Source organism: Seriola lalandi, unplaced genomic scaffold (assembly GCF_002814215.2).
Source record: "Seriola lalandi dorsalis isolate HSWRI2012SDOR001 ecotype SW California unplaced genomic scaffold, Sedor1 jcf7180002054290, whole genome shotgun sequence".
Classification (NCBI taxonomy): Eukaryota; Metazoa; Chordata; class Actinopteri; order Carangiformes; family Carangidae; genus Seriola; species Seriola lalandi.
In genome coordinates, this window is record NW_019524843.1 from 15,784 (window position 1) to 32,583 (window position 16,800).

The window sequence follows — 16,800 nt, forward strand, 5'->3', positions numbered from 1 at the left end:
TTTCCATTCAGCGCGCAATCACAATGATCTTTGTAAATCAAGTGTCATGCCAAACAAGCAAAACTGCCTACATTAGACCAGATCTTTTGCCATATTGATTAAAATCATCTAACATGTCCATTGGTTTTACATTTGTATGTATTCAAGCCTGCCAGATATATATTTATAAGTACACGTCAGCTCTTCGACATGTAACCAAGCTATCTCCTCAGGCTCTTAGCAACCAACAGTGATAGTTTGAGTGTTAGTGGCTTGGTCAATCATTAACATTGCAGGTCTGCACTTACTACACTATGCATCATGCTAAGCATATGCAATCAGAGTCTGTATGCAAATCCATGTGCACTTACGATTACTGTCTTACCCTTACTTACCTGCACTCTTTGGTAACTGCACAAGCTGGATGGTAAGAAATGGTACACTGTGCTCTTCTGTATTTTGTAAACTAGGATAACATAAACCTCAAACTAATCACAGTTTCCTTCACAGTTTCCATTTATGTAACTGAAGCTGCATGCAATTACTCTTCATGACTGAACACTTAATAACTTTAAGTGCAGCAGGTGCAGAGACCAGTGTGCAGATCACATCTTAGTGAACGGTAGACTGCATAAAGGTGTGTGTGTTGTGTGTGTGTGTGTCTGTGTGTGTGTGAGACGGTGTATGTATGCATATGTGTCTGTGTACGCACGCATGCGGGCATGTGTGTGCGCGTGTATGCGTGTGTTTGCTGTGATCCAGGTAATGGTCTTTTCACATCTACCTTCCTAACTAGATCAACAGCCTCCATCTGGCTACTGTGCTCTCAGCTCATAACAGGCAAATAAATGCCTGGTTTGTTAAAGTAGGGCAAACTGATGCTGTCAGAATACATACAAAAGGAAAAGTACAACATTATGCCCTTCTGTCATACTTTTTCATTAACTTTATCAATGAGAAAAAAGATGTTTGGCATGGATAATGACTTCTTTACACATTATGAGTTGTGTGTGTGTTCATGTGTGTGGTTTTAATTACAGTATATAAACACATGGTGCAGAATGAATGACAAACAGTACACATGCACAGTTTGAATCTCAAATGCAGGCATTGACAGATTTACAAAAAATATATATATATATTACAGCATGCAAAAACACACTTTGGTGAATGGCATTGGTTATTTACAAAAGAATAAAGCATTAAAAGTAAATCCAAGTCTTACAAAGTGAAAATTCTGCATGTGTTCTGGGAGGTTTAATTATTCTGTCTGAATCTTTGCAGTAGCATAGCTGGCCAAGAGTTAGCTCTGGGCAGCACTGCAGTCCCCTTATGTCAGTTACAAGCTTCAGATAACAAGCAAAAGAATCATGCAGCAACACTTACTGTACCGTTCAATGCAGTGTCTGATAATGTGGCTCTGTGTCCAGTCTCTGCATCACTCTCCCATCACATTTGCTTGCAGGTTTCCCAGTGATACAACGGCAGGAGTTTCCTGGTAAGAGATACTGCTCTCTCTCCTCTCTCTCTGTCTGTCGCTCTCTGTCTTTCTCTCTCTCCACAAATCCACCAGTTGCCCTATAAGGAAGACAGTCATTTCACAGAGTTGAGTCATATATCTGAATATATGGCCTTTCAAAGTACAAAACAATATCTGGGGTGAATAACATCTGCATGCACTAACAGATTATTTTTTGTATAATCTACTATGAGACACCCAACAATAATCTGGAGTAATTACAAGAAATTTATTTTCAGTAACAGGCAATCAGTTTGTGGGAATTAAATTGTCCTGGAAATCTCACTGCTGTGATCAAACACCAACATGCAGCTCTGCACTAACCTACATTTCCTGATAAGTCATCTGCTTACCTGCTCTGACCTGAACCACAGAGCTGATCAGAAACTACGAATGCTGAACCTGCTGCTCAGGCACAAGCTAGCACACAACGGTAAGTGAGGCAGAGCCTGCTTTTCATCCAGACAATTGGCTGTGATGGTAGCAGCACCATAATTCATGGCTAATGGCTTGGCCAGGGAGAGGAGGTGCAAGAGGAGGGGGCTGTGTTCTGCCTCTCCCACCAGGTCAGTCAGACAGCAGCAGCAGGCGTGGGTAGGTGAGACCAAAGAAGCAGAAGCTTTTTGCCTTCTATTCTCCATTTTAATGGGTCCAATGCCACACACTTGTAAAGGTACATTTTAAAAAGAGAAATATGAGAACATAGGGAGTGGCAAGCAAGTAATGCAAGTAATAATGAGGCTTATGACAATGACTAACTATGTGCTGTGTGTTGATTTTTACATAATCATTTAAATTCAAAGATGTACTTAATTACTATTTTAATCAAAGCAAAAAAATATTTCTTATGTTACTGTTTGCTTCCTATGTTATTACATATTTAATCTGTATATCACAGACTTGTGTTGGGAAGAGAGAATAACAAAGACAATATTAAAATAGTAATTATTAATTAATATTAATTGTTTACAATGATGACTGATGATATACTATTTTTATTCAAACTGAAAATACTTTTCTTATGCTATTGTTTTCCTATAAATATGAAATTGAAGTTGAATAATCCATGAAGCGGTTTATTACTTATCATTATCATTATTATCTCATTTGATTTTCCTTCATTAGTTTACACAAGAGCTTTGATCTCAGGAAGTCACAGGATAAAGGTAACAGCATCAATGCTATGCGGTTTCTTTGTTTGTTAGCACAGTCAAGGAGGTAACAGAAATATTTCATCTGGTATACCAGATAATTAGTATAATGAGTAACAACATAAATTCCCAGTACACGGGAGCAATAAGTAATTATACACTAATGCTGCTTTTAAGATGAGCAACAGCTAATGAGTCAAATACTTTTTAATTAAAGAGAATAACACATAAAAAGTTGCAGAGTCAATAGGAACCAAGGACCCAACATTATTGTTTGTTTTATTAAATTCTTGCATTATTTTTGGCAGAGGGATTGCAGGTGTGTGTGTGCGTGTGAGAGAGAGAGAGAGAGACAGACAGACAGACAGACCTAAGAAAGAGACACAGAGAGAGAAAAGGGGACAGCACAGGTCAGAGTAGTGGAATACCCCCTTTTGATATTTCAGCTGTGAGGCACTCTACTGTTTGTTTTGATACAGAGTGCTGTTGTGACTTGAGATTTTACTACATCTTTATTGTACCATATGTTGTGCCATATTTTCCATATGACATCTAACCTGTTTTGTGACATTTTAATCATATAAGTTAGTGGTGCAAGTCATAATCAGGTAAACACATACACACATTTAACTACCATATTTTGATTTGGATATGACAACTATCACTCACAGAGAGAGAGAGAGAGAGAGAGAGAGAGAGCGAGAGAGAGGTTAATCAGCATTTCTTATCTGTGTCCCATGCTGCCTCCATGTGGCCTTTTGTAGTTTCATATCATGGTCGCCCGTGCAGTTTACCACCTTATCCTGTTCAGGTCACACACAAGTCAATTACATTCTTCACAGTCATCATCTTTTTAAATAATGTATATGCTGAAATGTTTGATTTCTAAAATATGACGTAGTATTAAACTAGTAATAACCTGACCTAATATGACTAGTCAGTCCAGTTAATGTTAAAGCCACCTGACAAACATGTTTACTATAACTGATTGTTGCAGGGAGTTTTATATTTTAAAGTCATTACCTATATTTAAATTTATAAATATATAGTGCAATATATTATGACTCTGTAATTAGTTTAAACTGGGTATTCAGCTAATACAGTAACTCACGGTTAGCTAGGCTGAGCGAATTTTAAATTAGCTAACTAGATTAACTTATCTCAACCTTAGCTATTTACACCAGATACCAGGATTAAGTAAAAGTTCTCACTTTCACTTTTTTCTCAATTTGCACTATTGCTTTGGACAGATATATAAAGTAGAATAAGCTACGCACCGTTGTTTATTGGGATTTCTTTTGTCGGTCAAGTTACCACATCCTTGCCTAAGCCAAGTCAATACAACTGTAACGTTAGGAACATGTTGCTGCACCTGCACCTCCCACACTTCATATCAGGAATAGCTTCCTAGGGTTATAACATTATAATACTTTTACCCAGTAGGCCTAATATATGATAGCCTAACACTGGTCTGGTTAATTAGCTACTATTACAGCTACTAAGTATTAATTTCTCCAACTAAAAGAAGAAGATTATTGTTAAGTTAGCCACAGTTTAATGTTATTCAGCTGACTTTAAGCTTTACTGATGTAACAGAAGTAATGTTTCCTGCCAAAGGCACAACCATAACAAGCCCGTTACTCTTTTTACTCTGGTTATTAATCATCCATGCATCCAGTGTAAACTCAGATCATTCAGAACAACATTAGTCCCAGCAGAGGATAATTCTCTACCAGACTAACCAGCAATTACTAGAAGAAGTTTCATCATTGTGACACTAGGTGTCAGCCTTCTCAAATCAGCTACAGCTGACTGCAATCACTGTATGTAGTCTTTTTCTCCCTTCTCAGCCGATATACTCAGATATATTCAACCAGTAGTTGAACCAATGTCACACACCAAAGAGTGATTATTGTCTGCTATCTGCTTAAAATCTGCAGTTACCTCTGTTAGACCAGAGTTACAATCACTGTATTTGCCAAGTTTGGCTGTAAAGGCAGAATTAAACTTATTTTACTCTTTTTACTGAATTTTACTGTTTTTATTACAGTAAGTTTAGTTCACAGTTTACACACTTAGAATTCAACCAACTTCTGCCTTTATATTGACTTACTAATCCTCCATCTTTAGGCTATCCCAAACACAATATATCAGATGCCACAACATGGAGCTAGTCAGTATTTGGCATCTGAAAGATTGTTTGAGCAGGTAAGTTTATGCACATGGAAGCTGGACAAGTTAAAGCAAAATGTGGACATACTGTCACAACAGGGGCATTGCTTCAGAGGGAAGTCACAGGATCACACAATGGTGACCACCTTTTCTTTGTGTTACCACCTACTATTCAATAACATGTTTACTGTACTTGCATCTTGCTGACTGTTTTCAAACAGCAGACAATTTTAGTTGGCAATGCACCAGTGTCCTACTGTTAGTTTGTTGCAAAATAGAATATGATTCTACATTATTTATAATTGTGCATTGCAGCCCTGTCGTAAAGTAACAAATAGACGATTCAGTCTGTTTCTGTGGCTTTAGGTGAGGCTGTGTCGTAACCACCAGCGACTGGATAGAGTAAACACGAGGCCACAGGGACATCCACCAGCAGATGTAGAGTAGTTGCAACACATCTACCCACTACTGCCTGACAGAGCAAAAGGACAGAGGGGCTGTGGCCAATCAGGGGATAGAGGCGCCAAGTACAAAGATGCAACCTCTCTGTATCACTGACTATCAACGCATCATTCTGGGCCAGCGCCCCACCCCATGTTAAGTCTGGGCCACGGAGACAGAGGACCTTTCTTTGTGTTCATAAATAATCACTTACAAACAGCACCTCAACTCTATTGCAAATTTGAATTTGATTTTAGTTATAAAACTTTTTATTTCTTAATGCTACTTTTGATTGAGTTTCACAACATGCTTTTGTCCAATAAAAATATAATATTTCCTGACTAAACAAAGGAACAGTGTAGTTTAATTGTTGTAAGGAACAAAATGATCTGAGCAGTGTTTCCACAGAAGCCTAATCAACCATATCATCATTATCACTCCATTTAGGTAAACTGAATATTTCATTATTTAACAGTTGGTGGTTAATGTGCATTTAATGGCAGTTAATGGGATTGTTGAGGTCATAATAGATCTAATTAACAACATGTCTAACAATGACCCAATACAGGCCTGTGCAGATGAGCTGCTTCTGTTTGACTATTGTCAGGGGGTTCAAGTGTCTGTCTATGCTAAAATGTTGGGAACCTCTTCTCCCTTGCGTACCCCACTGACCTAGATTTCAATTGTTTTCTGCCTCAGACAATGGGAGAAATGGTTTCATAACTGAACACAATACCTGGGTGTTATTCAACACGATTGTTGTTCAGGTTCTCATTGTGGTGTGATTTTGTGCTGAATATTGTGTGTTTTCTTTATGTAACCTGCTCAAGCAGCCAGCCAGTGACGAGCCTGTGCACCCCACAGTAAATCACTTGCAGACGGTTCAACAGAAGATTGTGCATTCACATGAAGTTCTGCAGCCCAGCTCATCCAGTCACTGCTGTTTCAGACACAAGCACACACCTCACATGGGCCGTTGAAAATGTTACCAAGCAGTTTGATAGTTAACAGTTATAACCTAAGAAACACATACATACCACTAAATATATACTCACTAAAAATTGAGGATGAACTCATGGACAGTTCAGTAACCAATATTTATCTGTCACCTAGGCCTAAAAAAAAACAAATCCCCTTGGGGATGAGCTACTCATTCATCAAGTCTTGCCTTCTGCTGGGAAGGTTCCCATCTTAATCTGGAATTGAGGCTGATAATCCATGATTATGTTTATAGACAATAACTGCTAAAATATACATGTTTATGTAATGTTGTTGTGTTGGACAGATCCTAAAATGTCTTTGTGTCTGTTATACCTGTGTCTGTTAAAGCTGATCACAGGACAGATTGAATGAAATTAGATCAAATTAGATTGAAACGTTTATAAAATAAGATAAAGGCGCATAAGTACAGTTTAGGAAAGTATCTATTTAGATTTGACTAGGTTTAATCCCAACTTCAACCCATTTTAAATGGGCACACTTCTGATTGTCTGGAAGTTGGTGTTCAAAGCTGTGCCTAAAAAGCAGCGTCATCCTGTTTGGTTCTGACTCGTGGCATCACCAGCTTCCAGAGGCTCCAAAGACCTGCTGGGTATTTATATATATTTATGTTCATCAAGCAGATCAGAAAGGTATTTTGGCCCAAGGTTTTCACAGGCACCTGATGTAGCTAAGTTAGTAAATGTAAAGAACAATAAGAAAAGTGACAAATGTTTATGACTTCATATTTTATATAAAATGACCTACATCTTCATCACTAAAATGAGGTAGCAGATAGTGTAATGTGTATTTATCTCACAAGTGATGCTAAAACTTTTTTGCACACAGTCGGTTTTCTAGTCCTTTTAGATCTGAGTTATTTCACATTTCCAGAGGTTTTAATATTGCTCAAAGGTGCTGATGGAATATTTTACTCTCAGATAAATAATAGCTTGCCTTTTTCTGTTGTGAGAGTCGTTATTCCACCAAGGAACTTAGTAATTGGATTCCTAATCAGTGCTTCAGTAAAGATGCTCTGGGAAAGTCAATTACTTACTTTTTAAGTTTAGGTTTTGATTTTTAGTTTAGGTAATTTCCCCAGGCTGAAGCAAAAATGCTAAAATATTATTTGCGTATAAGGTCTGACTAGAGGTGGTAATGACTAAATGTAGCCACCGTCGGGAAAGATAAGGTAGAACATCACTAGTTGAAGAGATGGAGACAGGCAGGCAGAGCAGAAAAGAGAGGAACAGTGCTCCATGTTTGCTGGAGAGATGAAGGAAGGGTGAGCAGAAGGCAAATTAATCAAACGACATCAAAGGGAAATGGATGAAGGGAGGGAGGGAGGGAAGGAATGAAAGAGTGCCGCCCGTTTGTCCCATGCCGTTCCCGCTCCGCTCCGCCTGAGTCTGCTCTCAGATCTCAGGGCCATTGTGTCTTATGGGTGCATGGAGGGGGCTGAGGCACCGTGCGCATAACAAAATATATACACACTAACAAATGTCCGAAAGCAAGGCTCGAAAAGGAATAAAACTCAACTTCTTTTGTTATCTTCTCTAACTCAAACTCTGTCCCCTCATCATCTCCGATTGTTTCAAGTGTTGCCACCATCAAAGCATTTGAATTTTACAAGACTTGGCTGCACAAACTTTGCCTGAAACATAAACACACAGTCACACACACTCTCTAACACGTACTGTATGTTGTTGTCAGTGTGAACTCTGCTGTCAGCGCTGGCTTGTGGCAGTAGTGGACGGCTCTCTTTGATAATGCCCTGCTAGATTCGGCCGCCGCTCTTTTTATCGTTCAGCCAGTTAGTTGGCTCAAAGTTGACTCCAATTTGCGCTCCTCCTTTGGGTTACTGGTCTGCACAGACTTCTTTCCGTGTCCATGTAGACTGCGGCCATGCCCCTGTCTATTGCCGGTGAACATAAAGAACATTTTGTTTATATCAGTTATATGCCTGAATCACTCTGCAGAGACATTTTTAGTATCCAGTACTATAATATAACAATAATATGCATTGAATTACATAGAATTTTTTTTTTGAAAAATAAGAATCGCACGTTTTTTTTGTGTTTGTTTTTGTTTTTTATCGATGTTAAAAGAGTAACATGCAGACTCTTTGACAGAGTCATACTGAGGAGATCTCAACAAAACAAACTTACACAGCTGATTTATTCTGCGTACAGTATTGTATGTATGCATACCTTGTATACAGAGCTGTCTGTGATATATTTCTGTTTAGCTGGAACGCTTAAAAAGACACAGTGATTGTACAGTATACAATTTTACATTAATCACTGTTTCCTCTCTCACATAAAGTTTATATGGTGAAATTGAGTCAATATCCTGGTTTTTAGGTTATTATTAAAATAGGTGGTGGCCATAATTTTTTTGGTTTGCACATTCACTATGACATGTTTAGGTAACTGTAGCTCCAATAATGTTGTTGTTTGAACTGTAAATCCAAAAGACGAGACTGCAATTTCAGCAGGTGCCATAACAAGAAAGATCCAACATGCTGACAATAAACGTGAGACGCGAAGACAAAAAAATGTCTTAATTCGTTAAATGCATTTCCTCTGGATTTGAAAAATCCATCATGTTCATAAGCACTCTTTTAATGTATCTTTATGTAACAAAATCAGAGTTCAGCAGAGAAAGACAAAAGTGATGTGAACTGACAATATTTTAATGGGGGGGATAAAAGACTGTAAGTGATCAATGGAAGCGGCGGCCAAGTGATGCCCGGGGGACGGCTTTGATGTGGGCATCCTCAGAGGGACGCCGGGGACAATGCCCTCTTTGAGGGGCATGCAGAATGGCAGACACTTCCCTCTCCCTCTCTCCCGCTCTCTCACACACTCAACCGGCTCGCACCGCTCATGCTTTGACTCTTAGATTCAGGCGCTCGTCGACGATTCCCTCGCTGTACATTCCTCTACTCCAGTGTCACATCAGCCCATATCCTTAACTGCATAACTATCTCCCTCTTCCTCTCACATTAATTAATTCAAACAACACCCCCTTCCCTGCTGCCCAGCCAATCACTCCGCCTTCCCCTTCTCCCCCCTCCCTATCTGTATCTCTCTCTCTCTCTCCCTCCCTCTGTCTCCTTTCATAGAACCAAACCTCTTTGTAATGTCCAGCCTTGGCAAGTTGCGCCCGATTTGCTGTCACAGTCTTAATGAATTCATCTGTTTGTGTATTGGCCATGGGAGCATTTCTCCCTCCTCCCTCCCTCTCGCTCTTTCGTTCCTATCCTCTCCCCCCTCCCTCTTAGTGGTGTTCCCCTGGGGACTCTATATATACCAGGGACCACTCCAGGCACCTATTGTTCCTCTAAGTAAACTTACAGACAGATGCCCTGCACCACAGTGTGGGAGAGAGCCCAGAGAGACAGGAGGAGGGAGACAGTTAGAGATTGCAGAGAGCCACCAGACAACAAGGACCTGGAAACACCGCAGGATAGATTCATCTCCAGCACCTCTGCATCCTCCCCAGTCGTCCCGCGTGTCTCCTGCGTGTCTGCTTGTTGTCATTGTCGAGTGGAGGTCTGATGCTCTGACGCCATGCTGCTGCTGATATCACTGCTGTTTATGGGGCTGGACTGCTTGCTGGGAGCCCCGGCAGGTAGAGAGGTCTACAGGATGCCCCAGAGTGCACTCAAAGGTACATCTTTCTAAACCTGCTGTGGTTTCTCATTGTTTCCCAGTCATGGCAGTTTATGTTAATAGTAGCTACAACAGCACCAGCAGTATGGTCAGTGACCATAGTTATGAAATCTGATCTCAGCATGTGAAGCACGAGTTTTACAAACATCCTCTGACGTGGAGCTAACCAATTAAAATGGACTTGGGGAAACAAACGGTAGCTTCAATAAAACTGAGCTTCAGATTTTCCTGTTGGCAAATGCTAATCTTTTTATTTATTGTATCATTAACTAGAACTCTGTAAAATAACACTGGTGATGCTGTGATGCTTCACAAGCATTGATATCTCAAATATCTCGTGACCCTACTAATCTCAAGGCTGTGGGCTTAATTTTGTCAGTGTCAAACATCTGTTGCAAGTTGTTTTGGGTGAACAGCTGACACATGTACAAACCCCTTGGACTTTTGAGTTGTGTTGCGGACCTACTTTCTTATTTAAGTTGGATGATTGCTCTTCTGTTTGGAAGAATATACACTGAAGTATTTTAGTGAGGAGCAGCAGGTGTTCAGCCTTAAAAGTAGTAATACAACACACTGTAAAACGCCAGAACTCATTATTATGGCCATTACATTTCAGCACTGACTTCATAAACTGTCTTCAGGGCAGTAAAGAAAAGTAGTGTTATCACCTGCATGTTTTGTCATCTTTAGTCTGCATTGTTGTCATTTTTGCACTTTCTCAGACAGGGTTGTCAGAAAGCTGCTGCAGAGTAACTTGTCAAATGCTGCAGTAGATAGAGCACAGTGATGAAGGACCTCTGGCCTTCTCTGGTTGAAGTGCTGAGTACAGCAGAGCCTTCATACAAGCGGCTGGTGATGGCAGTGTGTTTGGAGTGTTTAGAACAAGGGACTCGGGGTCCCAGCCGCCCCAGGGCTGCCAGCCCGTGCCCCTAGGGCCTGTCCCTGCCCGCCAGCCTCTGCCCCCTCAGCCCTGGCCTTCTAATTAAGTCTTCAATCAGCATTGTTGTTGTTAGTGGCCTATCCTGTGATGTGGCGCGGCACAGACGGGGGCTGCATGGTCGGCGGCCCGATTGAAGTGTCTCTCTAGAAGCCTCACCAGTGCGCTGAGCGTGAGCTAGCTTCCCTAACACGCTGCCAATGAGCTCAAAGAGCAGCATGAGAAAAAGGGGGCTACTCACACACATACCAGAAAGCTGCACCAGTTCATGCTAATGCTCACATACACACATAGTGTTCCCACAGCAAATGACAGTCTTCCATGTAATGACCTAGATGTCCTTCCTATTAGCCTGTATAAGCCTATTTTTCATTATACATTGTGTTTATTTTGTCAGATCCTAGAGTCTGACACTGATCACTAATCATTGCATCAGATTTTTGGAGGAGAAGCTGTTAAATTTGGTTAGAAGATATGTTCTGACTGGGAAAACTGATAAACTATGTGATGGAGACATCACTTCAAACTTATCTTTGCCATTTCTGTACTGCAGTCAATCAGCCAACATATGCAGATTTTGCTAGACCTGCATATCGGCTAGTCTATCAGTGTGGCTCTAGTGTGCACTGCTGTTTACTTGTGCTTGTCTTCCGTCTCTCTCTCTCTCTCTCTCTCTGCAGATTTCTTCTTCTTCCCTAGCTTGTCTCACATTTTTAAATATTTTTAATTTTCCATTCTTTCTTTTCTCCTTTTTCCTGTCCTCTCCTGCAGCACTGTCCGATCGTGGTACTGTGGTCCTCGAGGCCGCTATGACTAGTGCCCTGTCTGCTCTCGAGCGGGCATCATCTGAGAGAAGTCGGGCTGAGGCTGGCTGCCGGGGCTGTGTTCCCTGCCTGTTTCAGGACTGTGGACAACTGTCTGGTTCTTGCTGTAAGTACAACATTACTCTTAATTTTCATTCCTGAGCATCTTTGTGCCAAATTGTCCAGTGTCACCACTCAGTGATATCTTGGTGCGTTTCTAACTCCCAGTTCTCCCCTTTTCGTTCAACAGCGTCTCCTGCCAGTGCCTTATCAGAGCCCAGCTGTGACATCATCAGTAAGGCCCAGAAGCTTCAAGATGAAGCAGAGCGGAGTTGGGCTCTGAGCCAGGCTTGTGCATACTACCAGCATCGCTGCCCAACTGGTGAACTGGACAAGGAGAGCTGCATCAGGATCATGGGTGAGAGCTGCAGCGCCCGCGTCCTCCAGTGCAGCCTGCTTAACACAATGCAGAACCTGGAACCTGCTACGCAGACGCATGCACAGGGTGAGAAGATACATGTGATCACAAACAAGTATACGTGCATTCATACAGATTATTCTTATTTTTCTCTCTGAGGCACAAGGCTAACATTTCACTCTACTCATTTACAGGGTTGTGATATTCAATGTTTGTCCACAAGAAAAAAAAACATTTTTCTGCATTTCTTAACTGTAAGTGCCTCTCTGTCCCAGCAGCAGTGTGTGGTCAGAGGTCGTCCGCAGTGCAAAACATCACACAGCCTCGCTCCAGGATTGTGGGCGGCTCCCCTGCTCCTCCAGGCAGCTGGCCCTGGCTGGTCAACCTGCAGCTAGATGGCGGCCTGATGTGCGGAGGGGTCCTGGTGGACAGCTCCTGGGTGGTCACTGCTGCACATTGTTTTGCTGGGTAAGTGTGCATGCGTCACTGTCTCCTGCAACTGTAGTAAGATTTGTGATTTGTCATTAGCTTTGAAATTATTGTACTTTTTTTTCCCCTACCCCTCTCACTCCTCTCTCTGACCTCCGCAGCAGCCGTAGTGAGAGCTACTGGACGGCCGTGGTGGGGGAGTTTGACATCACCAAGACTGACCCCGATGAACAAGTTCTCAAAGTGAATCGCATCATCCCTCATCCTAAGGTAACCACCGGTCAACCACTCAAATATCCAGAACAGTCAGTCATGAAGTCATTCAATCAATCAACCAGTAAATCAAACTCTCTCCTCCTTCTGCAGTTCAACCCAAAGACATTTAACAACGATATAGCCCTGGTGGAGCTGACATCACCAGTGGTCTTGTCTGAGCACGTCACCCCAGTGTGTCTCCCCTCTGGCATGGAGCCCCCTACTGGCAGCCCATGTCTGGTGGCAGGCTGGGGCTCCCTCTATGAGGGTGGGTGGAGGATAAATGACATGGATTTTCACTGTAGAGCTATTTATAAATCATTTGTCTGCTAGCTTGCTTTTGATGAAGACTTACCAAATTTGTCTAAATGCTTTGCATTTTTTTCGTTGACAGACGGCCCATCTGCTGACGTGGTGATGGAGGCCAAGGTTCCCCTGCTGCCTCAGAGCACCTGTAAGAGTGCCCTTGGCAAAGAGCTGGTCACTAACACCATGCTGTGTGCTGGCTATCTCTCCGGAGGCATCGACTCCTGTCAGGTGGGCAGAAAAACATCAATTTCTGAGAGTTAGTGTTTTCAGATCTGTCAGGTCTTATTTGGGAATTGTCTTCAGTTACCAAAGCGACATGCTCTTAATTTACTGTAAAAGGCTTTTTGTTTTGTTGATGAAACTTTTCAGCAACATCAAAACGTCTTTGAAAATTTGCAATTTTTTGCGAACAAACCACCTTTTTTTAATTTTCGGTGTATTTTCTGTCATCTGTAGGGAGATTCTGGAGGTCCTCTGATCTACCAAGATCGAATTTCAGGTCGGTTCCAACTCCATGGCATCACTTCCTGGGGAGATGGCTGTGGAGAGAAGGGCAAGCCTGGAGTCTACACGCGAGTTTCTGCTTTCTCTGACTGGATTCAGGCTGAGATACAAAGTGAGTTTCAACCAACCAACCACAAAATAATATTTTGACTTACACCCTATGTCTAAGTATTAAAATAATAACAATTCCACAATCAATGCTTATCTTTGTAGAGTCATTTGGGAGCCGGGAGCCAACATGTCCGGAGCTTCTAAAGACAACAGAAATGACAGAGGAGGAACAAAGGTCAGAATTCAGCTCTCTCTGTCGCTTCTACACCCTGACCTGCCCCCCTGGTCAGTCTTCCAGCGCTTGCAGCCGAATGGCTGAGGACAAATGCCTCACCCGCTTCAAGAAATGTCGTAAGTAAAAATTTTCAAAAAATGCTCTGATTGATGAATATGGAACAAGAACTACTTTAAATACACAAATATACTGTACAATCTTTCTTTTGGAGGTTTCTGATCTTCTGTTCACTCTCTCTAGAGATGCGTTCGTTCCTGCAGACCCTGTTGGATTTACTCCAGAGGGCCGAGGACTACATCAGGGACAAGGTGGACTTGACCTTCTTCACCCAGACTCTGCCTCAGCTGGTGGAGCACATCTACAGCACAGCTTTCGCTCACACCAGAGAGCGGAGGGACCTGGGACTGAGTCAGTGTCTCACACAGATTGAAGGTACAGAAGTGACAGTTTGTTGTTATCCAAATGTAGAGAAAACTTATCAAATGTAACACTCAGTGACTTCCTACAGTACAACTTTCCTTCTCAGGTGCATTGGTATATTAAGAAATTTTGTAAAGGATCACTATTGTAACAGGTTTTTTTTATTACTTGCAGAACAGCTAGGTGGAGCTGTGGTGCCTGAAGTGCAGAGTCCTTCTCCAGTTCCTCCTGCCTTGTTCAAAGAGGTGGGCCCTTTGGTGGATGACTGGGAGAAATACTTGAAAAACATGGCTGAAGACCTGGACAAACGACACACTGACACATCAACAGACGTCTCCTCCGCACCAACGAGACAGGAGCACAACATTTTCTTACAGGTAGATTGATTCAAAAATGTCAAAATAAAGGCGATGTTGCATCACATTACATTTCATCCAATCATGTGGAGATATTCACAGCACAGTTTTGATCTCTTTTAAGAAATAACGCAATAATGGATGAATGAGTAGATTAAATGATAACTTAATATCAGCCGTCCAATATCTAAGAGCAAAGAGCAGGCTTCTTTCTAGACTTATTTCACATGAGCATTTTAAAGGGAGGAGTTCATCAGACATCAACACTGGTACCTTTTGTGTTTAAAAAGGAAGCATGACTGATTATAATCTCTCGATGTGGTTTTATTTGAAACTTAATATCAAACTGTATTTGAACATGTCATCTCCAGACAGAGGACTCCTCAGTACATCAGCTAGAGGGAGAATATCGATCTGTTATCTCAGCTCTGCGCTCCAAGGTGGACTCCAGAGCCGCTCCGCCCATCCTGCACCTGGACACAAGCTACCTGCAGAAAGAGTCTCCCAACGCTCCACCCTTTCCTGCTTCTCCCTCCGGAAAACCGGTCCACACCGGTGCCATCTCCTCTGAGGAAACCCAGGAGCCTTGGTCACTCCTAACAGCCTTGATGAATGAAATTCAAAAATTAAGGACACAAGATGGGATCGTGACAAAAGATGCATCACAAAGTGAAACCTCATCCAACAGAGACGCTTCTCCTGACGTAACATGGAGCGCCACATCAGAGGATTTTACTTTTGTTGAGACTGGAGACAGAACAGAATTAAAATCTTTAGCGTTACCACTTCCCGTTCAGTCAACAACTGTCGTGCAAACAGTCACTGAGGGTGACCACACAGAGATGACCGCTGACCCCAGACAAACTGCGCGTCCTATTAAGACGTTAAGTCTTCAAAGAAAATACAGGAGCCTTCTTCGCAAGAGGCAGATACCTGGAGCCAATGGGAAAAGTATGTACCTCATCCATTTGTGACAAAAACTTTCATTAACTACCTTTACATTGTTTATAAATATGCCATGTTCAATGTTATTTCTCAAATTAAATAATTTTATTTATTCATGTAGTTTGTCCTGGAGTGAGAGAAACCTCACAGCAAGTCAGCCAAGTCAGAGACTCCTACAGCTGGGTCCTTAGCATCCCAAACAAGAACCTGCGCATGACTTTTCAAGAGGTAAACTGTCATTTAAGATGGAGAAGTTAAGAGAAGTAAACTGGTGGAAGGAAACAACTGCATCATTCTATAACTTTTGAGTAACCCTAACCCTTATTGGTTCTTTCTTTTGCTCAGGTGTTAGTTGATCTCAGTTCCAAGAATGACAGAGGACTCTACCAGGCGCGGGTCAGAGCAGTAGTGGGAGGACGACCTTTGACCTTCTACAGTCTTGTGGGCCTGGAGAATGAGTCATTCTACCGCAGTGTACCAAGGATCATCGCTTTGGCACTGGACGCACTCAAGACTTAACTTCAACATAAAAGCAAGTGAGATAACATGAAAAAGAAAAGACTGAAATGAGAGATGATGGCACAATGACTCTCAGAGACCCGTTTGAAAAGCACCAGAAGACCCTTGTTATGGGACGGAGAGACGCACAAAAAAACGCACAGTCACACAAACTTTACTTCCTCTGTTGTCTCCTGTGACAAGCATTATTTTGTTTCCCTGTCTGAGAGCCTGACATTTACTCTTAATGAAAACACAACCATGAATGTATCGACCCAACTATCGACAGCCCATCACGCCACAGGTTTTTTTTTTTATGTGGTCGGAGACGCAGCCTTGTCTAACTTATGAATCAAAATGATATCACAAAATGATAAGTTATTCATATTGTCATTGTCTTTTGCAAAGGTTGAGCCTCTTGTGATGCACTCAGACTGTATATATTATTCATGTTATCTTTATTCCTACCATATTTATTTGTATAGAGAAAAGCCTTTGTATTTTTGTAAAAAAAAAAAATCTATATATAAATAAAATTGTTATTAATGCTATGGCATGTTGTGTTGAATATTGTGGTTATATAATTCCACATTAAACTTCTGATGTGAGATAATCTAATAAGCCAACAGTAATGCTGCTAATCCTGCAGTATTTTGCTGCTGCAGTTCTGTTGAGACCCAAACGTGCTCTCTTGAGACGGGTTTCGCTGCCGATTGGTTCCTC

The 16,800-nt window shown here is 41.7% G+C and overlaps 1 protein-coding gene across 1 annotated transcript; it reads left to right on the forward strand.

Moving 5' to 3' along the window:
* Positions 1-9,364: 9,364 nt before the first annotated feature.
* Positions 9,365-16,587, forward strand: prss56 (serine protease 56). Its single transcript, XM_023405925.2, has 14 exons — positions 9,365-9,915; positions 11,626-11,784; positions 11,908-12,162; positions 12,354-12,543; positions 12,666-12,774; positions 12,871-13,027; positions 13,154-13,296; positions 13,525-13,684; positions 13,786-13,974; positions 14,099-14,290; positions 14,453-14,655; positions 15,006-15,585; positions 15,701-15,807; positions 15,925-16,587. The coding sequence occupies exons 1-14, from the start codon at positions 9,816-9,818 to the stop codon at positions 16,096-16,098; spliced, it is 2,718 nt and encodes a 905-aa protein (XP_023261693.1). The 5' UTR covers positions 9,365-9,815; the 3' UTR covers positions 16,099-16,587.
* The last annotated feature ends 213 nt before the right edge of the window (positions 16,588-16,800 follow it).